This window comes from Apus apus, chromosome 2 (assembly GCF_020740795.1).
Source record: "Apus apus isolate bApuApu2 chromosome 2, bApuApu2.pri.cur, whole genome shotgun sequence".
Classification (NCBI taxonomy): Eukaryota; Metazoa; Chordata; class Aves; order Apodiformes; family Apodidae; genus Apus; species Apus apus.
In genome coordinates, this window is record NC_067283.1 from 46576660 (window position 1) to 46602503 (window position 25844).

The 25844-nt window shown below is 38.7% G+C and overlaps 1 protein-coding gene across 3 annotated transcripts in view; it reads left to right on the forward strand.

The window, feature by feature from the left end:
* The window catches only part of TRAK1 (trafficking kinesin protein 1), a 118565-nt gene that overhangs the window by 61488 nt on the left and 31233 nt on the right, over window positions 1–25844 (forward strand). For 2 of the 3 annotated variants that reach the window (XM_051612813.1, XM_051612811.1), the window contains 2 exons: window positions 17264–17340; window positions 20473–20589. In XM_051612813.1, coding sequence (XP_051468773.1) covers window positions 17264–17340; window positions 20473–20589 — 194 coding nt within the window. Of the gene's footprint in view, window positions 1–807; window positions 1144–17263; window positions 17341–20472; window positions 20590–25844 lie in introns of those variants that run through there. The other variant, XM_051612812.1, reaches the window with a different exon arrangement.

Below are 25844 nucleotides of genomic sequence, written 5' to 3' on the forward strand. Positions count from 1 at the left end.
ACATGGATTCTCTTCTAATAGCTTAAGAACAATCTTACTGTGTGCTGCAAAACCAAAGTATTTTCTCTCATTTCTAGAACACTGGACATGAACTTTAAGCCATTTTGTGTTATGACCTTCAGAATTTTTAGGAATAGAGTAGTGAAAGTTTGTCCTTACCCCTTGTTTTTGGCTATGAAGCTTTGATACTTGGGGAATAAAAAAAAAGGGTGGTTCATTGTGGGGGAAAGTAGAAGCTTATTAGCTTTATTGCAAGGGGAAATATATTGCTGCTCTGATTTTTTGGATACTTTCATTTTTTGGTTGCCATTTCTCCAGTAATAGGATGCATAAAGGATTCTATTTTGTCAGCCTAGAATAGTGTAACAAAGCTGTAATGTAGTTTCATTTTTCCATGGGGAAGGCAGGCTTTTATCAAACTGTGTGGAGGAGAATAGTAATGGACTAGATTTTCATTATTAATGTGCAGCATGTACCCAGTGAATTGCGATGGCAGGATGCTCTTGTTCTGTGTGCAGTCAGCAGAGATGTATCATCTTTCTGAGCAAGGATTTTTGTTTCCAGCATGGAGGGCTATTTGCAATCTGTAAAGCCAAAAATGGCAAAATGCATTTTCTTCATCTCTGCATCGTTTTTGGAGCCAGCCTGTCTCCATGGCAACATGTTAGCCTGAGAGAGATGTGGAGACTAGGGAGGAAAGGAATGAGTTAGAAACAGCCAGGCGGTGGTGTGTGTCCCCCACGTCAGCACATCAGCCTTTTGATAGGACCATTCTGTTAACACCCATCCAAGGCTCTTGTGCAGAGCTTCTTTATTAGAGCAGCCGCCAGGGCTTCTGCTTCTCCATTCTGCAGCCTTTTTCTATTTTTTTAAAATTTATTTATTTTTTCCCCAAATACACCCTCCACACCCCCCTTTTCTTTTATCTGCAGCCTCACTGAAGATGTGCAGGTCATTTTCAGCAGTCTGTGAGCTTCCTTGTGATATGGTATTTTGCAAAGGCAGGAAAGCATGGCTGCATTTCACTTGACCTTAGCAGCGAAGTGAAATCTCGTCTATATTGCTGAAGGATACTGACTATGCAGAAATTTATTGAAGCAGATTATTATGAACTGGACTGGTATTATGAAGAATGCACAGATGGTAAATATTTCTTTCTAGTATTTTGTTACAGAATATGGACCTTTTATGACTGTAGCATCATTATTAAATGTTTTTTAAATTGAAGTACCTTGAAAAAGGCAGCACCCTGGTGTAGCAGAGATGCATCTCTGTTCCACCCCAGTGTCTCTTGTGGGCATACTACAAGAGACTGCTGTATAGCTTTCTCTTTTTTGAAGGGAGTGGCAGAGGAGCATATGCACTATTTGAGCAATTTTTAGGCAGGGGAAGAAATATTTAAAATGCTAACTCTGTATATAATAATTCAGCTGAATTTAAATACACTTACTGTAAGATTCTGTATTAGCTTGAGTTTTAAGTCTTCATGGTTTTTCTGCATTACCAATATGTTGTTATATGTACATATTGAATGTGTTAATAAGCAGTGCATGTTTTCTGTCTGGTTATTTAAGGAAGACTTTTGAAACTGTAGCTTTTTAACTCTGTGAATTGGAAAAATTACAAACTCTGGCAAACAATGTCTTCTGGGCCTCTTGCAATTTTTCTAGTATTTGTTTGGGTGATTACTTCTTTATGAGAGCACTGAATGTTTTCATCAAACTTCTCATAGAAGACACTTGAGGATAGATAAGGAATAGCTAAAAATTACTTCAGCAGACTGGAAAACTCAAGATTCCTCACTGTTGGCACTCAGTGGTAACCTCTAAAACAAAATGCAGCCTTTGGGCAATAGTTGTTTATGGATTTTGTTCTGGTTTGAGAGCTTGGTTTAAATGAAGCAAGTCCAAGATCACAGTCAAGCAAAAAACAGAAAGGAGTAAGCAGTGTATGCCCAGGGGATGCTGTATATATGTAGTATGCACAGATATTACATTTTTTATAACAATATCGGAGGGGCCATGAAGAATAAAGAAATGTATGACAAAATTTCAATGGGTTTTTATTGTCTTTTGGTTGGTATATGCCTCCATTGGTTCTCTGTACTAGATTTCAAAACGGAATGCAATTTTAGAAGCTTGTTAAACTTAATTTCTGTTATATTTAATTGATTATTTTGGTCCAGATGTTCAAAGAGGAAAGGTGCATATTTATTGGAAAGATCTAACCACTTAAGTTGGACTGAATCCATTACATAACCTTTATCCTCTAAGTTTAACCCTAGTAAATACTACAGCATCTGATTAATCCGTATGATGTAACAGGCGGAGTTGGCCTCGATTTAGGAGCTTAAAAAATAGAACAGTAGTACTGTCATTAAAAGCTGTAGCTGTCCCCCCTCTGGGTTAAATACAGGTAGTCTTCTCTTTATTGTTCTTTTTTATGGTCCTTTGTCTATCTGGTCAAAGTGTTGTTAGGTGGAAGTGTGCCATGCCTGAAGGATCTGAGCTAAGAGCTCATCTGTTCATCAGTTCAGTCTTAAGGTGTGTACTTCACTGGAAAAGCTCTGGGAATTCTACAGTACTGGAATAAGCAACAGGTGTTGGGCAAGTATTTAAATACCTTGTGGGATCAGGGCGTCGGGAGCACTGTAGTTGTTGGTCTGATTCTGGGCTTACAAGTTTTCTTGTGAGTGCTGAGCATCCTTCCAGTATACTTCTTCCACAAGCTGGGATCTAGAGTCAGGAAGAGTATGTGCTGGCTGACTGCTGGAAGTCCTGGGGGAGTTCTCCCCAAAGACAGCAGGGCTTAAAGTCTGATGGGAAAATCTCTCCTGTAGGTAAGGCACAATGCTTTATTAATTTCTTTAATTTAATATTAAAATATTACTTTTTACATGATGAAAGGATAGTGCTGTCACTCTTGGCATCTCACATAAATGGTAGTCTCGTAAGTTTTAATGTAATTTTATGAGGGCTAGCTTTCTTTTGCTTCTCCAGTTCCAAGTGAGCAAGAAAGAAGGCTTTGAGAGGTGTGGTGGAAGGCATAGTCTTTGGTCTTTTGATACTGACAAACTAATTTGGTTTAAAAATAGTATTGACATTTCCTGTTGATAGAGAAAGGCATTCTGATTGTAGTGAGACACAAAACGCATCTTTAAAATACAACAGAAAATGGAGCATTTTAAAAAATCTAGGGCAGAATAGCATAATATAAGACCTGCCTGTCTCTTGGTGTTTGATTGTTCTACCATGTATTTGTCGATACCACAGTCATTTGCCTGAGATGTTTTTTATATTCAATAGAGGGTGATAGGCAGTTGAAGCTCAGCTGGCCTGCTTTGATTATCTATTTTAAGATAAGATGAAATGTAGTTAGAGAGCTCATTTCTCTGCTTTACATGGACTCTCTGGAACTCAGATGTATGTGTACATTCAATTGTGAATCCTACTCAGCTCACTCTTTTTGGAAAATGTAGCATTGGAGAGTTGGCAGTACATTGGAACTAATAGAAAACTTCACAAAATAGTATCCTGCAGAATTATTTTTTGGATTAAATTTTTCATATACATTCATTGTCAAAGCTGCTGGGACTCGCAATTTCAACTTTAAAAGGTGTGACTTTATTTGTTTTACTTTTAAAAATCATTATTTTTGCAGTATGTGGTTTCTTCCAGGGACAAACGCTCCAAAATCATACCAAGATATAAAGTTTTAATGCTGTTATTTAACTTAATAGGTAAAGAAGTGACTCTCACTTTTACCTCAAGTTCAATTAACTTCTGTATAGACCGACATTGTAGTGACATTTTCAACTTGCATTTGGTGATGGTAAATATTTTCTAATACTTTGCTAAAGCAAATGAACAAATGCTCAAAATTTAGAATTTACTGATCTTTACAAAAGACTTCAAAGGGTTGGAATAATGAATTAATCACTTTACAAAAATCCTTTACAGAGTTTATTTTTTGGTAGGAGTAGATGGAATTAGATAATTGTCACACTATTTATCTGAAGATTGAATCACCAGTGTTCACTAACACTGGTGTAACTAACGTTACAATAAATCAAAACTTCTAAGAATGAGAACTGTTACACTGTGCTTGTTAGATACATTTTAAAGTTTAATATTGTATGAGTAACAGTTGTCACCTTATTTGGTATTAAAGAAATGTATTTGTGAGTGGGAAAGTAGTTATTTTCATAGCAGATTTTTAGATTGACAGAACTGTGAGAAGAGGAAAAGGTGAAACTTTTGCAGATTCTTACTGTACAAGGTAGCAGTATCAAAGTCTCAGTTACTCTGAGCTTTTTTTAGAGACAAACAAATAGATTCTTGAAAAAATGCACACAAGTGGGGAAAAAAAATGCAACCCCCCTCCTCCCCAAACTCCCAAACAACTAAATAAACAGGTAAGCATCGTAGTATGATTTGGGTTGGAAGGGACCTTAAAGATCATTTAGTTCCAACCCCCCTGCATGAGCAGGGATGTCTTCAGCTAGACCAGGTTGCTCAAGGAAATACCCATAGAAATCTTTATGAATAGCCTTCTCCCTCCATCTCTTTGTTAGACCAGAATTTTTCATCCTTTCCATGAGCAATGCTTTCTGAGAAATCCAGGTTGACCTTGGATCAAATTGCTTTCCTTGTGGTTTGTTTCTAGCTGAACAACTCCATGCTAATGCCTGAGAGTTCATTGCCTACAATTCCAGAAGACTTTGTATATGTGCAAGTGGCTCTTCCCTCCCTTTTTTGTCCATGAGTTTCAGCAATTTCTTGTGGAGAAAAGTCTTATCCTTTTTTTCCCCTGCCACTTAGACTACGTGCCCTGTTTGTCACATGTGCCAAAGCTTCTAATGTCTTTTATGTTTGCCTGAGCAACAATTTCATTCTCTTAGTCATTCCAGTACCCCTTATCCTGCTTTTGCTCTTTTCTATAGCTTTCACCTCCTACCTCTATTTTCCTCTTGGTCACATTGAAATGTTTTCATATCTTGTTCTGTTTGCAGTTTGAAGCTCCACTCTTCTGTTCTATTTTCCACTCCACTGAAGTGATTATCAGCAAAGTCCTTGACTTTCTTTTTAGCTGAACAATAATTAACAATGTTAATGCCTGTTCCCCTTGACCTCTCAGCAAATTTAAGCATGATTACTTATCCTTGCCATGCTTATATTATGTTGGCTTTGCAGAAGTGAGACTTGGTTTTCTCTTTTTCTTTTTTTTTTTCCTTTAAAAAAAAACCAAAACCAAAACAAAAAAAACTTGCATCCCCTGCTGCATCTCTTAAGAGTTCTGTGTTTCTTTTCTGTGCACCTTAGTTACTAGATTATCTCACAAACACACATCTGCCAGCTCTGTAGATGGCACAGTCCACCTTTATACTTAAATTTATACTTCCCTTGACACCTTCTCCCTTACAGTAGGAGCCTTGCTGATGGTTGGGCATTTATGAAGAGTCATTGCCTCCCTCATACATTACCCCCTTTTGTCTCCATCCCCATGGAGGGAGTAACCCTTCTGTTATTCTGGATATCAAGTGGGTGCTGCCTGTGGGTATGCCATCTTAAATCTATGAGGTCTTCCAAGTGTCTGTGGCGTGCGATCTCTGAAACAGCCCTCGCGCTATAGGTATCCAGCTAAAATTATAATTCATGTTGTTCTTGTTTTGCTTTCTGTCCTTTATCTCTGTACTTGGTAACTATATTTGAACCTTGATTATATTCATGCAATCATTGAGAACATTTTCCTGGTTTTCTGCTTTCTACCACGTCACTTCTTTTTCTGTATTCCTCCATTGGCTCCCTATTCTTTATCCACTCAGACCTAAGCTACTTTTACTTGTATGTTGTCTTTACGTGGCTTACTTTTCAGTATAGAGGTATTTTTCCTCATTATTCTGATCAGCTGCTGTATTTCCAGATAAACATTTTCCTATTTCTTTCACTTTCTGCAAAAGTAATGTGACCTCCTTTTGGCTGAGTGACAGAAAATAATTTGGGAGAGATTTTGAAAGAGTGGGAAACGTGCAAAACCCATAAACATTTGAACAATCTAATTTTGTTTGTGTACACCTCAAAAGAAATAATATGTTCAATGACCAGTTTATTCCCCATTTCTGAAAAAGGCACCCCAAAACACCCACATTCCTTCCAATGTTTTTTAAATCCTGATGCTGCTGTTTCAGCTGCTATTTTTAGGGCTTGGTTGCTTACAGAGAATCTCTTTGTTCTAAATGCAGCATTGTTACTCTTAGTCAAAATTAATGTGGTCAATTGTGCAAAAGTCTAGATATTTTTATTGATAAGGGAGAGTTAAAACTATTTGAATACACTGGAGTTCCTTGGAAATAGTGAGTCAGGATAGGAGGGTTTGTTTGTATTGTGTCCAGCCTCACCCTTCTACAAACTAGCTCCCTAGTTTGTGTGTTTCCTGCTTGATTGCAATGTTGCTGAAGGCAGGTCTGTGCCTTAATGCAAGCATTGCATGAGGAATGTGAGTCTGTGGAACTCACTTAGCAAGCTTCCTGAAAGGAGTTAAATGTCTTTAGCTGCTAGTTCAGGGTGGTGGTTGTAGCAAATATGCCAAATTCACCTTGCAGTGGCAACCCATAAAAATGAATGCTTCATCTGGTATGTTCTTTAAGTCCCTGAGTACGTGTTTATGGGAAATATTACAAATCTGTTTTGAATCTTTCCTGATTAGAATGTTTATTTTCAGATCCATATACATTTAATCTATTTTTTGCTGTTGTTGGAAACCTGTCTCTTATTCTGTAGCAAGTAACTTCTCCTGCACTAGTAAAAGTGCTTAATGCAGAATACACTAAAAATGAGTGGATAGTGTGAGGGTGTGGGACGCGTTCCTTCCCCACCCATTATGAATTTGCATCAGGTTTTATCATATGCAGATATGAAAGTAGTCATTGCAACACTTACCTTTCAGCTTTTGCATGTAATGTCCTTCTGTGTGGCATGAGTTGACATGAGTCATGGTTCAGTCAGCTGGCAGAAAGATTCATTTAATCACCTTATAGTATTGTCATGTATATTGGGCAGTAACATGAGTGTTTTCATTGTGTCGCCCACTGCCCTGCTCTCCTATAGCTAACCAACTAGCTTATAAAGTTGAATACTTGTCACAAATACTAAAACCATAGTATGTGAACAAGGTTCGCAGGAATGGACTTTTTGGTCCCTAAGCTTTAAAAGGTGCATCTTACAGTCTTTTACAATGATGTATTTTGTATTTTTTAGGTTACTCTCCATTCTCCTAGCTATTACTGAAATGTGGTAAATTTCTGGATGGCAAACAAGTACTTAAAAACTCTTACTGTCTGATTTTTTAATTGTTTTTCAAGAGTTTGATTCACTGTTGCAGGAGAGAAATGAAGACACAGAAAAGCTCTAAGGAATCAGAACCTAGAAGTAATCCCTGTTACGTTATTGTTAGTTACATTTTTTAATGTCATGATATGGGGAGAAAGAGATGATACTATATTTTCCCCAACAGTGCTCTTGAGGATGTTGCTGCTACTGAACATTGCAGTAAATTTTGGCACTCTGAAGCCAAGTGTATAAGTTTGAGTAGTGTGATCTCTGTTCAGAAATGAGTGTTCCTTTCCTCAGGAAGCATTTGTGTAGATTTCATATCCTTTGGCTATTGTTTATATAAACAGTGTTACTTTGTATATAAATATCAAGAGTTTAAAACTTGAAACAGAATAATTCATCATGATTGTATAAAATTAGTTCCTTCCCATCTCATACTACCTCATACTTCCACACCATGAGAGAAATTGTTCCTACATGATCCTGTGTTACATTCTGCTGGCTTTTAGTGTTTGTCAGTCTCGATCCTTAGCAGTTCTGTCCCCTCAGAGGGTGATGAGCTGCCTTTGCCTTCCATTGTCCCCACATTGCCTGCAACTGCTTTGCCTTGTGTTGCAGATAGAAATGCTTTCTGTAGGCAACAAAGAGCACCTATTTGCCGTGGAAAGTAAGGGAGGCAACCTGGCAAACATTAAACATCTATACTTGCAAAAAGTTAAATAAGAAAGCTAACCTGCTGTATGTGTGTAGTGAGGTTTAGCAAACACAACCTGTTGGAAACCAAGAGGTCTGAGCACAAGGAGTTTGCTTGTTGTTGAACAGAGTGTGGACTAGAGGTATTTTGTTTTCTATAGCAGACAGAAGAAAAAAGGTGACTGTAGAAAACATTTGACAATGGTATGTTAGTTAAGTGCTTCTTACAAGCATAATCTTTTTTTGTAAAAGCAATGAAAAACCCCAAACAACTGCTCCCTTCCCCTCAGCCCAGTTCCCCATGCAGTGGTTTCAGTGTGTGGAGGATGCTGCACTCAGATCATGCTATACAAGAGCTGCAGCTTTCATGATCCCTCCTCTGGGTGGGATTAGTGTGTGCATGTGTACAGGCTCCGTCTGTTCAGTCCTCCTCTGAAATCTGTTACTTGCAGCATTAGGCAACTCCAGAGGTGATTTAACTCAGTGAAGGTGCACACCCTTTGCCAGGTGTGACAATCAGAGGCTGGGTCAGACTTCCGTGTCGCCGAGACACTTGTGGGAAGCTACCACTTCACCTGTAGGAGCAGGGGCAGAGGAGAGAGAACCTTGTTGACGTGAGGAGTGCCAGGGGGAGGGGGCTTTCAGCCTTCTTACTTGGTCTGAAATATGCTAGTGGAACTGTTGAGCTAAAACTGGCTGCCCTCAGAGGTGGTTTGAGGAACAACATAAATCTTCTAGTAATTATTAGACAGATGGTCTCTTCCCTCCTCCACCCCATCTGTACAACACAAAGCTGTTGTGCTAAGGACAAATACTCAGTCGCTCATGAGCTCCCTGGCTGAGCATGTGAGTGAGGAAAGATGGTATCCGGCTTTGTGGAGACCTCACTTTGCTCTCCCCAAAAATACAGCTTCCAAGGCAATGACTTCCCATCTCCTGTGAGACTAAGGCACCATATTGGATCTATCTGGGATAACTTCAGCAATGTCAGTAAATGAAGAAGAAAGCTTTGAATATGACTTCAAAGAGGAAAGTAAGAGAGAAGTCCAATTTAGCAGGCAGAGCCTTGATATCTTGGAAGAAGGTACTTTTCACCTTTTGGTTTTAAACTTCTGTGGTAGTAGCACAAGGCATTATGTAAGTGATTTGAGTGGTGTGTGTGGATTTAAATTACTAAAGTTTACAATGTTTTTAATGGGTAGCCAGTATATTCGGGTGAAATATGAAGAAAATACTATTAAATGAATAGGATTAATCTTAATTTATATACACTTCTTTAAGGAAGAAATACATGACCAACAGATGTAGACTAAACAATGCCTTTTTTATAATGAGACTGGATTTGGGAAATTATCTTTCTTTGGAAATTTAGTACATTTTTTATCTGTACAGCTCGTATATATATTATGAGACTGTGTCTGTTACGTTGTCAATCCCCACAGGTTCTTTTAAAAATGAACAACAATTTTATACTTTTCCATCAACTTTTGAAAGCACATAGATAGAAATAACCCAAGTTGTGGGTTTGTGATTTAACCTTTCAACAAAACAAACAACCCCAAAATTTTGTCATACCTTGTGGAAATAATGGTCATCTGCAGTATTGCAGGCAACTGGCCTGTCAGGGTGGGAATGTGAACCTATGGACATTGAAAATCCTCTTATGTACCTGCTGTACAGAGAGTATACCCATTCAAGAGCTGCTTCCAAGGAATCAAATATTCCACCTGAATTTCGTTCCTACTCAGTTAATCAGCTATCCATCTCTCCTGTTGTAGGAAATGAGGAAGCTAACTTGTGTGTTTGTGCAAAATAGAAAGGTGCTTGGGAGAATATTGGGAAAAGGAAATTTTAATACTGAGGGTTGGAGTCAGGACAAAACTTACCAAGAGAGGCCAGCTGACATTGTTTTATGTTTGATCCCTATTTTTTAAAACAATTAAATCGTTGCTGAAACATACATCATGCTATTCTTACTTTTCCTGCTGACTCTACTTTTCATGCAGTTCTAAGTACAGTCTGAAACTGTTCTTGTTGAGTTTAGCCTTTTCTTTCTACAGTACATTCCCCTCAAAAGCTCAGTATGTATTTGAAATGCCCTTTAAACATGCCTTCTCCACCTATTCATTCAGGTAATTTAGTGTACTAGGATAAAGATGCACAAAAATGATCTACAGTATTTTGATGTATCTTTGTACTCCCTAGTTTCTGTAGTCATTTTGTTGTAGTGAGGTTTTTCTGTGTCCTGACGTTTAGATCCTGTGACTGCCCTCAGTCCTGTTTCTAAGGCCTCTGTCACAAATTAGCATCAGTCTTGGCAGCGTTACAGAATTGGTTCTCGTGATGGATGTAAGAAGAACCTTCATAGATACCTAGGCAGAACAGTCCTAGAGTCAGTGCGTTGCTTTGGAGAGTAGTAAATGTGTCTGACAGCAACATATTTACTCCTTACTTGATTTGCTGGTCATTCAGTTACTACAGTGAAACTTTGTGCAGAGATATACGTTGATTGTGGTTTTGTTGATTAAAAAACCCTGAGCTGTGAAAGGACAGTCTGTCAGTTTTCTTTGATTAGTGATTTGTTGGGTCAACTAATTCTGAAACTTGGCTGTGTTTGAATTCTAACTTTTTCATGTAGGCCTGGAAAAGGCTATTACCTGTTTAGGACCTGTGGTGGAATTCATTCATTACTATTTCAGTTTACTAATAGAACAGTTAGATTAAAAATCCTTACATAAACTACTGGGTAAATGCAGGCTAGGAATCTAGCCCAAGTTTATTTAAAAAGTATTTTGATCACTGTTAAAATTTCAAGTTCAGGCACTCCCAGGGTCTGACTTAACAGAAAATTTATCATACCTGTTTTATCTTACAAAGACAATGACTAGAATGGAGGCCATACATGGTTCTGGAATGTTTAAATGCTAAAGCAAAGAAAACTTAGACTAGTAATTCTTGAACTTTGGCACAGTCATCCCTCTCAAAGTTGGAATAAGAAAAGATTCTGTATTCTAGAGAGGGAGACAGCTGACAATACATAGCTTTTAATATAGTCTTGTAACTTCCTTTTAGGATTTTTTTAAAGATTTACAGTCTAGATCCTCGTTTAAGCCCTACGACCAGCTATTAGTTGCAAGGACTGCAGTGTCCAGATAGTTCTTGATAAGAAATGGTTGGAGGGGAATGTCAAGACAGTAATTCAGTGGCTAGCAATTGAAAAATCCTGGAAGAAAGATTTTACTATTAACAGAAGGGCTACCAAGCTGATCAGTAAATGGTGTATGCCCTAGGGTGATGTTAAGTTGTGGGGTCCAAACACGGAGAAGGTTCATTCCAGGTGTTGTTCCTTATCTCCTTAGTCTTTCTCTTTTTTGTGTTTTCCAAGTTAACCACATTTGATCTGTGTCTACACTAGTAGAAGGAATAAGCGTGTGACAGTCTTGTTGAAATGATTCTTTATTCACCACAAGAAAATGTGTTGCAGTTCCTGCCCTGACTTGAGGAAGTGCTTTAGAATGGCTGTCAACCTGAGTATTTAGGCATTAAGCTTTAGAGAAAAACTAACAGCAGAGGTTTTTCCCAAAGCTGAAATTAAGTAATAATGTAAGTTTTTATGTGAGGCTTTAATGTTGGATTTACTAAGGTATTTTAATACTGTATGAGAGAAATGGTAGTAAAAAACCACCCTTTAAACCACAGCTGAAATGGCAAGATAAAATCTCTTCTAGAAGAATTGGTAATGGCACCACTGAAATCACAGTAAGCTAAGCTGCAACAATTTTAAAGAATAAGAAAAAATCTATTGGCATTGTCTGTCAAACTTATGGTAGTTATTTTTCACTGCACTAATTTGTACTTGTTGACAGAGACCACTCACAACACTGTGTTTTTCCAGACTCTTCCATGGAGCTCATACACCGTGTGACACAACAGTTGTGGAGCAGTTGGTGGGCTGTGACTGCTCTTTATCCCTCTGACCAGGGTCGCAACCACCTGCTGAACTCCCCATCTGCCTTCTGGAAGGACCAGCCTGCCTGGGTAGTGTGGGGGAGGCTAGAGGAACTGCTGGCGTGTGATGTTAACATTTGGACTTCTGGCAAGTCATGCCTCAGAAGCACATTTTTCAGGCTCCTGTGGAAGTAGCCTCTCAACATTTTTAAGCTCTTTAGATGAACGTGTTCTCTCTAGGCTGTCTCAAATGTGACAACCTAAAGCCTCTGCCCCAGTTTAGCCAGGGCTGCCAAAACTCCTCTTTAGTGGAGGAGAAGCTAACATGTTTACCTTTAAACGTGAAATCTTTCTGGTTTGGGTCAGTAACAAAGCTGATGGCACATTTTAGGCATAGTTTTCCTGAGTTGATTTGAGAAGGAATATAGGTAATGTGTCAGAGTTCCAGAATTCCTTACATGCTTGCAGTGCTTGCAGTAACCAGTGCCAGAGTACAACTTTTAATGGCTCTAGAACCAAAGCTGTGATTTCTAGCAAGTGCTTTATCCTTGGATTGGGAAAATAGCTTTTCAGAAATTAAACCAATATGAGCTGAGTAGTCTGAGTCTCCCAGGGCCTCTGGTTGCTAATGTTTGCCAAGTGGTATCTGGCAGTAAGGAATGCGACTGGTCAGTCGGTGATACCACATCTGTTCTGTACATCTCCACGCACAACATTTAGGATGAGAAGAATTTGCCATTGTATCCTCAGTTTTTGGAGATAGCTCTGGGCAGAGAGGAGGGACACACAATCTGTGAAGCAGGACTTCTCATGACTGATTAAGAATGTAGTAGGCCTTGCCATAGGTAAAGGGTTTAGGCAGGGAACTGTTATGAAATAAAGCAGTAAGTTTGTCCCCTGCTGCCGCCTTGCCAATAAAATGCATCAGTATTAAAGTTGCTAAAGATCCGTGCTCCCTGAACAGTGCTCCCTTATCCTTATGTAGTTTCTGAGGGAATAAATTTTGGTAGTAGGGAAATCCCCATGCACTAGTCTAACCTTCCCTCATAGACTCTATAATTATACAGGTCAGGATTATCTGCCTAAAAAGTGAAACTTAACTGAACCATCTTATCCCCATCCATTTCCCAGTAGTTGGAAATAGATGGAAAGAGAAGCAGTGGGAGCTGGAATTTCTTCTTCAGCAATGGCTGCTCCCTTTTAGTTCTTTAATTTCTTACTGATTGATAGGTCTCAAAAACAAAAAGGGACTGTGCCTCAAGGAGGGGTGCAGGGAGCAGGGACTGGGGACACCTGTGGCTGCTGGCTCCTGTGATTTTTATATTTTCTTCTTTTTAAATTCTGCCTGAATCCCCTGTTTTGTGGGTGAGTGGTGGCTCATTGCAGCAGCTCCCAATGGTATTCTTGCTCTCCTTCGCTTCCATGACTTCTTGTTGCTGGAAGCATGCTTTTCCTCTAAGCAGCATGCTAGATGGCTGTGTGACTTTCAGGAGGCAATACAGGGAGGTTCATACTTTCTTCTCTTCTCCCTGAGCATCTTCAGCTTGGCATTAAGTGCTTTAGTCAATGTGGAGCTCAGAGCTGGAAAGAGGCTTCCAGTCAGATGCTGCATTAAATAGATTATGAGAAATAAGTGCAGAGTACATCCTTTCAGCTGTACTCACATTGAGAAGCACAAGAATGTGGGTACCTGTAAATTTGCAAGCTTTAAAGAGGGTGTGAAAATGATACTTGGTACTTGAAAACAGAGGAAGTACTTGATCTGTGTAGCATTTGTCCGTTTGTGTGTTTGACTTAAAAAAGCCAAATACTTGGAACTGCAAATATGTCCCCAGTAGCATGAATTTACTGCTGTCATGGCAATGTGATAGAAGCTTTCTCTGTTCCTGTTTTGGATCAGAAGCACTCATTTCAATGCTGTTACCAAAATGCATTTTCTAACTGTTCCTGGAATTCTAAGATTCCTCCACTTGCTGCAGACATGTATTTTTTTAAGCTTTATATATATATCCTCCATAGACCGAGAGGTGCAAAGTGTATTTTGATTTGGATGTTTGCATGCATGCATTTATATGCTGTGCTTTCTATCACCCTCAAGCAAAAATACTACTGATTTTCAAGTGAGCAAAAAGAGGTCAGTGAATTGGCACTGTAGGTTTTGTGTTCCAGAGTGTTGTCCTTCATTTGCTCTTGTTTTATCTTTATGGTTGCATTATCAGGCTCTTGTACTCATCAGAAACTCCAGCATGCTGGAAACCTGCCATGCGGAATCCACATGCTTTGTGGAGTTATTGGGTTTTGGTCTGGTTTTTAGGTTTTGGTTTGGTTTTTGTGTGTCTCCCCCTCTCCCCACCACCCCTTCACTGATCAGAGCTGAAAATTATTATTCAGTATGGTGTGTCTTTTTCACTTGGTAGTCTTTTTGGACACTACAGAAATAAAAATCACTGCACTAGCAATTGGCAAATGTTATCTTGTAATCTGTGGAGAGTGACTAACTAGATACTTAGATGCTGTTTTGAGTTTTTTAAATGCTTCTGGTGAATTGCTTTCTCTGTCCTCACTTTTCACCTTCTCTTCCCTGCAAGCCTTGTTTTCTGAGGGATGGAGAGCAACACCTCTTGGAAGTTTGCCCTCCTTCCAAAAGAAAAACCTTCCTTTTAGGGCATTGCTCTGTACTTCCACTGTGTTCCATGTTGAGTGCTGATAGGAGATGGTTGGCTGGATGAGGGGTGTTGTTATATGCGGTTTCCACATGGACATTGAAGGGGATGCATATCATTTCTGCTTTGAAACCCTTCCATGTTGGCAGAGTAGTATATGAAGACCTCTGTTGTAACTGTGACCAATGGAACTTCGGTGGAAGTTTTGAGATATAAAAGCTATTATTGGTGACCAGGTCACTACTTCTTTGCTAGTCATAAGGCTGTTGTAATAGTGGTATGGCATTACCCTGCCACGTTAAAGATTAAAAGGCAAGTTCTGAACCAACAGCCGAGTGAGCAGCCACAGGAATCAACTTTATCACTGTTTCTCCAGCTGAGTGACTTTATTATGACTGTGGGAGCACTGTCCTTTTATCGAGTTGGATGTTAGGAAGGTTATATATTCATCTGAATTGGGATGGTGTGAGGTTGCCATCGTCATAATCATAATCAGTGGTGATTATTAGTGCTAGGTACGGAGTTAAACTTAGCTTGCTAATAACAATCTCAAGCATTATTTTATAGTAGCAAGGGAATGTTGTAACCAAGGGAACAATTTAGTGTACAGTTGTTTTGGAAAATAAACTGCTGGCGTCAGGGTTTCTGATAGACATTTTATTGCATGACTTATGAACTTACTTTGCCTAAAATTTTTTATATATGGCAGTGGCAATTCTTATATTGTGAATAGTCCTCTGGATGTGACACTGTCTGTCTCTATGTGAAGTTTTTGTGGGAATCTATTTAGTCTCTTTGTTTACTATAGCTGATATTATTTGCAAGTTACTTAATTTTTTATTTTTTTTTTTCCTGTGGAATCCTGATTAGTCTGGTTCTGGCTGATACAGCTTGTATTTTAACAATGCAGTGTATTTTTGCATGTGCTTTATAGTGCTGTGTAATTTTTGTCTAATTAGTATTTTGAAGCGTAAACTTTTTACTCTTACCACTTTCAGACTTAATTATTTGGATAAGTGTAATTATCTTTTTAATATTTTTGAGCAGCATTCTCTGGAGTTCACTGGCATTACCTATGTCACTAAATATTGTAAATGTTTTTAGGATTTGATCCTCAAAAATAGAATCATAGAATGCATTGGGTTGGAAGGGACCTTTAAAGGTCATCTAGTCCAACCCCCCTTCAGTGAGCAGAGACATCTTTAACTAGATCAGTTTGCTCAGAGCTGCATCAAGCCTGACCCTGAATGACTCCAGGGATGGGGCCTCCACAGCCTCACTGGGCAACCTGTTCCAGTGTTTCACCACCCTCATAGTAAAGAACTTCTTCCTAATATCTTAAATAGGATTTAAGGAACAGAAAAACAAACAGAAACAAATAGTTCTTCTTGCTGTAGTTTAAGCAACTTCCTGGTGTTCAGGTGTGGAACTCTCCAACGTTTACCTATGTACTGTTGCGCTTGATATATTACTACTGTACCCTAGTGGTAATCAACTATCTATTTATGTATATGTAGGCAGTATATTTATAATTTGGGGTAGTATTGTTTCCTTAGGGTGATAGACTGTTTCCTGGCAATGTTACTGTAGTATTGTTTTAATCTTATTAGGCCTTATCTGTCTCTTCTGTGCCTCCCTCCCCCCCCCTTAATGTGCCCTAGAGCAACATTAGCCAATCTGTCAGACTGAGCTTTAACTGACATTGTCAAGGGTAAATCCCCTGACAAACAATTTCTGCTATGGCAGCCTGATAACCAGTAGCCTGTATGTTCAACTTAACTTCATTATCAATCCCTTTTTTTTCCAGGGGTTTGAGGAGTATGTATAGCTGGGGGCAGGGGGGGAGAAAAGAGAGAGAATATAAGGGTAGAGCAGAAAGTGCTGTTGTTTCCTCTGATTAGTGGTGGATTTTTAGAAAACTTGCAGACTTCTAGATAAGTTAGTGTAGCTTCTCAAAAGATCACCTGTGTTGTAGTAGACAAAACTTCCTCATACTTTCTTCAGTCTAGCAAAACTCCTGGTTCCACCTTAGTGATTAATCATCTCATCCAGTCTAAGTAAATATTTTTATGAGTGATACTGTGGACACCATTCTGTGGTCTGGGCATTATAAAAATAGTTTATTATTTTGCTTACATTTTGTATTTACTTTGGTGTCTCATACCATAGAACCCAGTTCTTAACTAAGTGTCTTTGTGTTCAACAGTGTCACTAACAGTATCGGAGTTGCTTATTCATGGAGTAATTCTGCTACACATAATGCAATGACTAGATGACATGATAAAATCCTAATTATGTATCTAAGAACATCTGTTTTCACTTCCTTTTGATTTTTTTTTCTAATAAACCCAAGACATTCCTCTTCAGAGGGGTAAGTTTTAACATTGTAAGACTTTGTTCTGCCACTGACAGAAGAAAGTACTCATTACAAAAGAGAAACACTCAGTTCAATTTCAAGCTTTGATTTTTTTTTTGAGATGTTTTAAAAAACTTTTTTTTGTATACTTATGCAAAAGTTTACATAAGTAGTTTTAAGATGAAAACTTATGCAGTCCTAAACTCTTTTTAAGGATACTTCTCCCCTAATAATACTACCAGTATGAATAATGTTATTTTATTTCCTCACAGTTTTATGTGCTGAAAGAGTGGGCCAGATGACTAAAACATACAATGACATAGATGCTGTTACACGTCTTCTTGAAGAGGCAAGTATTACATCCCATATGCAGTATGAGAAAGTAGTACAGAAATTTCTACTCAAGACTGGTGGTAGACTGCCCTCAAATGAGGAGGAATAAGTGCTCTGAGTGTGTGTACTGTTTGGTAAGGTAAATACTCTTTCTAAGTAAAAGTAATTTGTTTACCTCGGTCATAAGGATTCATTACTTGTGCTTATTGCTCAGCTGAGACCATTTAACTTCATTTGTCTTGCTCTTGGCCAAGTATTTGTCATAACAAATGAGGGTGGGGGAATAATCTTAAAATGACACATTTTCACAGTGCGTGTAAAGCTAATAGTATCAATATTGATAGATTTATTATCTTTTAAAACTAAAAAGAGAAAAAAAAGTAATTCACAAATAGACTTGTATTCATAATTGTCATCTCAGATGACTTTCCAGAGAAGCATATAGACAAAAAATTAGAAAATATCTAATACTCCATTTGACTCTAAGCCTTTTTTTCTTTGTCATTTGTTTGTTTGGTTTGGGATTGTTTTTTTTAATGCTGTTATGTAAATTGCTATTACTGTAATTCTTGGCACTCAAGAAATGGAGAAAGCAATTGTAAAGCTATAATGCTTATGTTCAATAAATGTCATAATCAATTGTTTGGCTGCTATTAGTTGCATTTCTGCAGTAAGCTTGAACAGTGATTTTCCACATAATGTTTATGAAGAATTCTTTAGGTGAAAACTGTTACAGTTGAATTAGTTCATGGCTAAGTGTAAATAAATCCTTCATATTAAACTTCTTGCTTATTGCAGTAGCAATGCCACGTGTGGGAATGCTCACATTTCCCACCTGTGCTTGACAAATCTGATGACAGTACAAAGTCTTCTTTTTGGGCTTTGAGCCAAACTCTGGAACAACTTTTTTTGAAGTAAAACTGGTGCTTTACCTAAAAGGCTTCTGGAATAATCTGTTGACTTGCAGTAAGTCTGTTACCTGTTTGTGTCTTGTTCCCTTTGTCTTGTTTGGCTGAACTTTACTTGCATTAGTTTCCATGGCTCCTTCTATTAATGATGCAGCGTTCTGCCAAACTGTTTCCTCCCCTGAGTCCATGAAGACAAATGACTGTAGATCCAGAAATCACACTCAGAGGAGCAATGCTAGAAGGATTTGCCAATCCCGTATTTTAAAAGCTTCTGGCATACTTCCTTATAAGAGATGATAACAAAGGAAAAATGGGGGAACATGTAATAGGTGAACCTTTAATAAAATAAATACTTTCAGTAAAGTTTTTGGTTTACCTGGCCGTCATTTCTGATTGAATCACTCTGTTCCTAGGCAGACATGCACTTGAAGCTCTTTTCTCTGTTCTGCAAACAATATTTACCACAAGAGATTACATCTGTTAGCAGAAACTAGGGTGTAACTCCTTCTGCTTCCTTCACACACACACAAGTGAAAAACAAAGCCCCAAAGCTACCCTTTGTCTGTCCTTCCTATTGGAAAACTTCAAATGACCATATTACAAAGTTGGCATGGTGAAAGGGGCAGCATTTTGGAGGAAAGACAAGAAAGAGAATATCTCAAAACACCATGTGTGCAGATTTTTGAAAACATGTGCATATTGCCCTGAAACTAAGCAAAGTGAGTGATACCAGGCCTGCCTAGGTATGTGGTAAGAATAGGAGCAGATCCCTCTCTGAACTTGTTTTCTCATCCCTTTCCAATAATAGATTAAGTATGTCTGGCTTCTGTATTTTCTTAAATATTGCTGTAATAAATTAGTTCCTTATTACTGTGAATAAGAGGCCTGACCCTAAACTGAGATTTAGGTTTGAATTGCTAAAAATTGTGTAGGAAATCTAGGGGAGTTAATTAAAGAGCCTGAAAATACACTTAAATTCCTCAACATTGAGGTTAGGAACCTTGCTGCTATTTAGCTTTTCTTCTGTAGATTCAAAGCTGCAGCAATGTATTTTGTCCAGCTTTATATTTATGAGGTGAGCCAAAGTACTGAACAATAAGTTGGCTCAACGTATAAACCAAAACGTCTTTTTGATAAGTTTGTGGGACCTATTGTTCTGAAAGATTGTACATAAGATTATAGAAAGATTTTATGGCTAGATCATGCCAGTAGCTTTAAATGCAAATATAAGCCTGACATTCAGAAACCATTTGGAAAATGCTATTTGTCGATACAGTAGTGATCAATAACCTTTTTTTTTTTTTTACTTATTATTACGTAACTTCTTTTTTCCACTACAAAAGCCTTTTTATTAAAATTCATTTTCTTCAAACCCAAGTGATCAGTAGTAGTTGAATAAGAAAATGATAGATAGAAATGCTTAGTGGACAAAAAAGCCTTATGCATTTTATCATGCTCCCATGTGTATTACAACCCCATATCTCAACCTTTGCAGAAGCTGAGACATGTATAGGAACAGGTAATCAATAGGATAAGTTTCTAGTTTTTATTGTTTAGTGTGATGAACCATCTAGACAGGTTATTTCTAATTCTGTGCACGTAAAGGAGGGGGAAGAAAGGGACAAACATGGCATCTGCCAAAAGGAATAGGATTTGTTTTTATGTGAAAGCACTAATGGATGAAGTACACAAAGAATATAGGAGCTGGACACTCATTGTGGGGGAACCAGCTTACTCTCCTGTACAGCTTATTGACTTATTTCAAGGTGGAGCAAGTGGAAAATGAAGAATGCCTTGAAATACTTAGGTTCTTTGCTGTTTTTACTGTGCTTCTGGATTCTTTAAAATGTAACCTCTAAAACTCTGTGATTACATTCTGCAAATGGTATAACAAGGTGATAGGATAGTTTCCCTTAGTAGATTGTGAAACAAAGCTGTAGTAGAGAACCAGATCTGGGTTCGCTTACATTGTTTTACTGTAGACCTTGAAGCTGTGCTTTCATGTGTATTGTTCAATAATTCTGTATGGGTCAGTCTTTTCTGAATATTGCAAATGTAACATAAGCAGAATAGAAAAAGAAAATTGGCAAAAAGCAAAATAAACAAAACCTCACAAAAGGAAAAAGTCTTTTTATTGTTTCAGTACTTGTTCCTTCCCTTTCATGACAGTCTAACCCTCCCTCTGATCCTTCGGTGAATACAAAATTTCAAATTAGCTTTCTTTTCTTAACACTTCACAGAAAGAACGGGACTTAGAATTAGCTGCTCGAATTGGCCAGTCGCTGCTGAAGAAGAATAAATCACTGACAGAAAGAAATGAGTTTCTAGAGGAGCAAGTAGAACACATCAGGGAAGAGGTAAGATTTTTATGCCTGAGTGGTGGATCTGCAGTGATGGGAGAATTTTCCTTCTAGCTTCACCGCGTCCGTTCTTAGATTTGTTGGACATCCTGTCCATAGCAGGTCAATTTGTGTTGCAGCAGTTTGGTCAGCCATTTTTATAGCATGTACACTTTTAGAAATGTCATAAAATAGTAATTTGACCTGTTGGCTCAAATCAGGTGATTTTCAGGGGGAAAAAACCCCACCTCAAGCCACTAATTTTCCTTTGCCTCAGATTTCATTTTCCTCTGAAACCAGCTGCTCTTTTTGTTTTGAGTGACTAAATCCACTGTTTACCTGTACCTGTTTTGTCCTTGTTCCCCTGCTACATGCATAATTCTCCTCTGGTTTGATTATCTCACTAAACACTCCTTCCCTTCTACTTTCTTTATGTGCTGTTCACTCTTCTTATTTCTCCCCTGAATCTTTCTCAAACTTCACTTGTTTCTTCTTCACTAACTGCTGATTAATTGCATTTTTGCAAATGCTTTTCTTTTCGTACCTAAGTTGAATTTTGGCTCTTAGAACACAGCCTTTGAATGCTGGCAGTGTTCCCCTTTGCTTCTCAAACTGAGTGTATTTTAGGCATACATGTAAGGTAGATCACTTTGTGTATTTATGGAGATCTCAGGAGTGCATGCTCACCGAGATCATATGCATATACATTCAGTCTTTTCCAGCCTGGGACAACTTCATGGACTTGTGTTAATCTTCCATGGTTTAGGTGGCTTAGGATAAATTTTAAGTGATGGGCAATTTTTATTCAACGTGCTCTGTATGTATGAATTTGTCAATGTTAGGAAGTACCGGTTTATGGTGAGAAGCAAAGGGCTATGGGCTGTGACTTGCTACTTTCTATCTAGGTTGCTAAGATCTTACAGCTTCTTGTGATTTTGCTGTATCTCTTTCTAGGAAACCGTGATAGAATCTGTTGAAGCGTGGGTCAGTAGCCTGCTGCACTATGCACATGTCTGAGTTTGCACATTTGTCTGAGTGACTGCAGTAATAGTATTTTAGACATTTGAGGAACATGTTAAGAATGTATTGTAGTGGTGCATGTGTTTCTGAATTGGTCAGATCTGCAAAATATACCTGAAAACTAACATTGTTTCAAGTAGCACCTTGTGTCTTCCATGTGCCATTGAATTTTTAATCAAATATTTATACAGTTGCTATCTCTTACTGTATTCCTCTGAGTGGGGAGTTGGATCCTGTAGGTACTGGCAGATGCTTGGTGGATGTATCTTAGATGGAACCGTACAGGATGCTTACGAGCTTTTTATCTGTACTGCAAATGACTTTCTAGACTTTGCTGATTTCCTAACTGAGCTGTAGACTAGTCCCTATTCTGGGACAGCAACCTTGATTTGTGATCCTTGTCCATACATAACTTTGAGCAAGAAAGAGAGAAATCTCCTAGTTCTAGGGTGAGTGGAAGAGCAATGAACTGCAGTGGATTAAAAACTTTTTTAAAGGCTGTTAATAAAACTATTCAGGCATGTCAGGTATTGAATTATGTCTGAAATGAGTTGATGAATAAAGCACGGATGGAGGGATCCCACTTGTGAAATAAATGGTGGTGAAGCACACACAGAGAAATGAAATCCTTTGGCATGGCCTACCCTTTTTGGCAATGAAAACTAACTCTCTTATGTCCTAGAGGAGTGCTGTTGTTTGCTGCCCAAGTCCCAGCATGTGGCAGACCAGCTTATTTGTGCATTGGTCAATGTGGCATTTGCTAGGCACGTGCATACTGACTGGGTAGGGCAGTGAACTTGGACCATACATCCTGAATAGAAGGATTGATTGAGGAAGGTGCAGGACAGGCATGGGCTGCCTCTGCCAGGTCTATTTTTATTTAGAGGGGCTCAGGAGCAACATTAGAAAAAGGGCCACCAGAAATAATCTTCTTACCAGGTGGCTTGACATGTTGGGCCATATGTTCAATCAACACCCATCTTTCACACTGTCATTTTGATTCCTTCAGAAATGGATGCTTTTAAGGCAGAGCTCATCAGGCTTTAAAGTCATGACACTTTTTAATGTTGATCTTTCTTTAGTAGGTTTCAGATCTCTCATGAATGCTGAGTTGTGAATATTTGAGTAAAATAGTTACAAATACAACTGTCTCTAAGTGAATCTTTCAGGGCAGTGGAGTGAATTAAAAGCTTGAACAGATAAAGTGAGCATGGTAACAATTCATGGGTCTTTTCTCTTGTAGTCAACAGTCTCTATTGCTTGGAAGCAATAGGTTGTGCAGAGGTAGGGTGGTACTGTTTGCTCTGAAGTGTTTACGTTGCAGTGGCTTGCAAAAACATTGAAGAGGTGCCCCTTCATATTGATAAAACAAATCCTATCTTTCGCAGTGTGAAAATGTGTACTGGATCTGGCTGGGATGGAGCCAGTATTCTTCATGGCAGCGTGTATGATGCTGTGTTTTGGATTTGTGACTGAAACAGTGTTGATAACAACCAGTGTTCTGTCTATTGCCGAGATGTAGTTGCACAGCATCAAGGCTCTCTTTTGTTCCAGTGTGCCCCCCATCTGTGCAAGATTTTGGGAGGGGGCAGAGATGAGACAGCTGACCTGAACTGACCAAAGAGATACTCTGTACCTTATGTTATGCTCAACAATAAAAGCTCATGGAAGGGAGGAAGAAGCTGGAACATCCATGGTTATGGTGTTTTGTCTTCAGAAGTAACCGTTATATGTGCTTAGGTTCTGCTTTCCACAAAGTAGCTAAACATCTGCCTACTGATAGAAATAATTCTTTAATTTGCTTTGTTTGCACAAAGAACTTTGCTTTACTTACTAAGCTGTCTTTATCTCAGCCCATGAGTTTTTCTGGCTTTTGTTCTTCTGATTCTCTCATCTATCCTGTGAGGGTCATGGGGTTTTAGTTACTGGCCAAGATCAACGCACCACAAAATGCTATGTCAAAGGGAAGTGTTGCTGGAAGCTACTAAAGTGAGGGTTTTCCCCCACATTTCACAGCATAGTTGAGGTTGTAAGTGACCTCTGGAGGTCATCTTGCCTGAATACCCCTGCTAAAGCAGACCCATAGCTCAGGACCACATACAGACAGTGTTTGAATATCTCCAAGGATGGAGACTCCACAGAGTCCCTGAGCAGCCTGTTCCAGTACTTGGTCACCCTCACAGTAAAAAAGTTGTTCCTGATGTTCAGGGGGAACCTCTGGTATTTCAGTTTGTGTCCATTGCTTCTGGCCCTATTCTTACAAAAGGTCACTCTTTCCAGCTGTTCACCCTCCTTTGGAAAACGGGAATGCTTGGAAATAGGAGTAAAAATAGTTTCCTCAGTCTTTTAAATTCATAGAGAAAAATGTGTAGCAATAGCTGAGATGATTTTGTCCCCATCTACTGACAGTATCTGCATCTTTGCTACCTAAAGAAGCTGAGCCATTATGTGCTATAGTTGGAAGTAAATAGTTGGTTTTGGCTCAGTTTTTTAGCTCTTCCAGAGATGGGGGAATTGAACTTCCCAGAAGTAATGCACAGATTTAATTTCATGGTTTTCTGAAATGTGTTGGTTGGGGTTTTTTGCCCCTTGCATTTGAGAACCAGTGTCTCTGAGGACTTGGTACCTTAGCACTTCTGATTGTACAGAATAACCTTAGTGTCAAGGTTTAGTCCTGGGCCAGCAATTAACTGAATGACAGGTGCTCTCTATTAACCCCTTGCTCTTTCCAGAAAGAGAAGGGAAGGAAAGTAAGAGAGACTTATAGGTTGCAAACTAAACTATACAGCTTTAATGAAACAATAATGATGAAAAAGAAAATAATGAAATTACGTACAAAACCACTATCATGCTGCTGCCATCACCAATAATGCTCACATACCATCAGGGCTGCAGGGCGTGGATTACTGCAGCCAGCAGCAGACAGGAGCTGGAGGCAGGAACACACAGATTCAGGAATATACGGATCAGGATCAAAGGCAGACAAATCAGCTGGGTCCTCCCAGATCACTGGCTGTGGACAAAGAGTTTGATCCTCATGATCCTTCAGCTTTATATTGAGTATGACAGGTATGGGATGGAATCCTTCATTTGCTCAGTTTGTCCCATCTGCTACTTCCCGCAAAAGGGTCACAGGTGTGACCACTGTTTCTCCCTTTGGTTTCTGAAGCATAAGAAATTTAGCAGAATCAAGCAGTGGCCTTTGTGTCTACAGGAATGATGATAAAGAAGAGTCTGCCAACCATTCTCCAGCAATAACTATACATGTTGAGCATTATCAGTCCTAGAGGCAGACACTGACTGGAAAACCTGCTGTTAATTTCAGGAAGTGCAGTCACTTAGAAGAGACTTGACTGAAAAGTAAAATTGCTAAAAAGAAGATGGGTTCTGTCCTGGCTCAAACCAGGACACTTAGTAAATTACCTTGTTTGCTTTAACATTCTGCACAGTTTAAGTGCTTTATTGCATTGAGTTTGCTTTTTGTTTTATTAAAATGCAGCTTAAATCTATTCTATTGATATTCTCTGGATTTTTTTGCCAGTAACAACTACAAATATAAATATGCCTTCAATACAAAATGTAGAAGTCTAATAAAAACAAATGTTCTCAGCACTTTGTGCATTGGGAAGTGAAAATTGAGGGACAAGCCTTGCAGTGGAAGGGAACAGATCTGTCTGATATGCTATTTATAGTCATGCAAGCAAAATAAAAATTAATCTTTTGCTATTGATGTCTTAAATTGCATCTGTGAAGTGGTGTAAGTGCTGTGGTGTGATTGGGCTTTTAATCCTTTTCTTGGAGAATCACAATATGAATTAACCAAGATTAGGCTTGTGGAGCTCACAATTACAGGGTATCTTAACCACCCAGTTTCGATGTATTGTTCCTTTCTGATACATGTATGTGTGATGTCTGGGACTCCCAGGTACTTCTTCACTGGACTCATGGTTTCTGTGTCATCAAAAATTCAAACTACACCCAGAAACTGACAGCCCCCTCTACCATTGCAGCAACCTCAGAATGGCAGCCTGCCACTGTGTGGTGGTGTTCTGCAGTTTAACAGGCAACTTACTAAACAAGCACTTTAGTAATTCTGTCTAAAGCCTCTTGGAGAGGAAGAAATTCCTGTATCTGTGGTCTGCAGCTTCTGTATCCAAGCTAGATGGTGGCAGTCATCACATAAAATGGATAAGAAACTGATGTTGTCTTGATTATGCCGTATTGATTTCTTGCACTGTGATTTTAATATATAC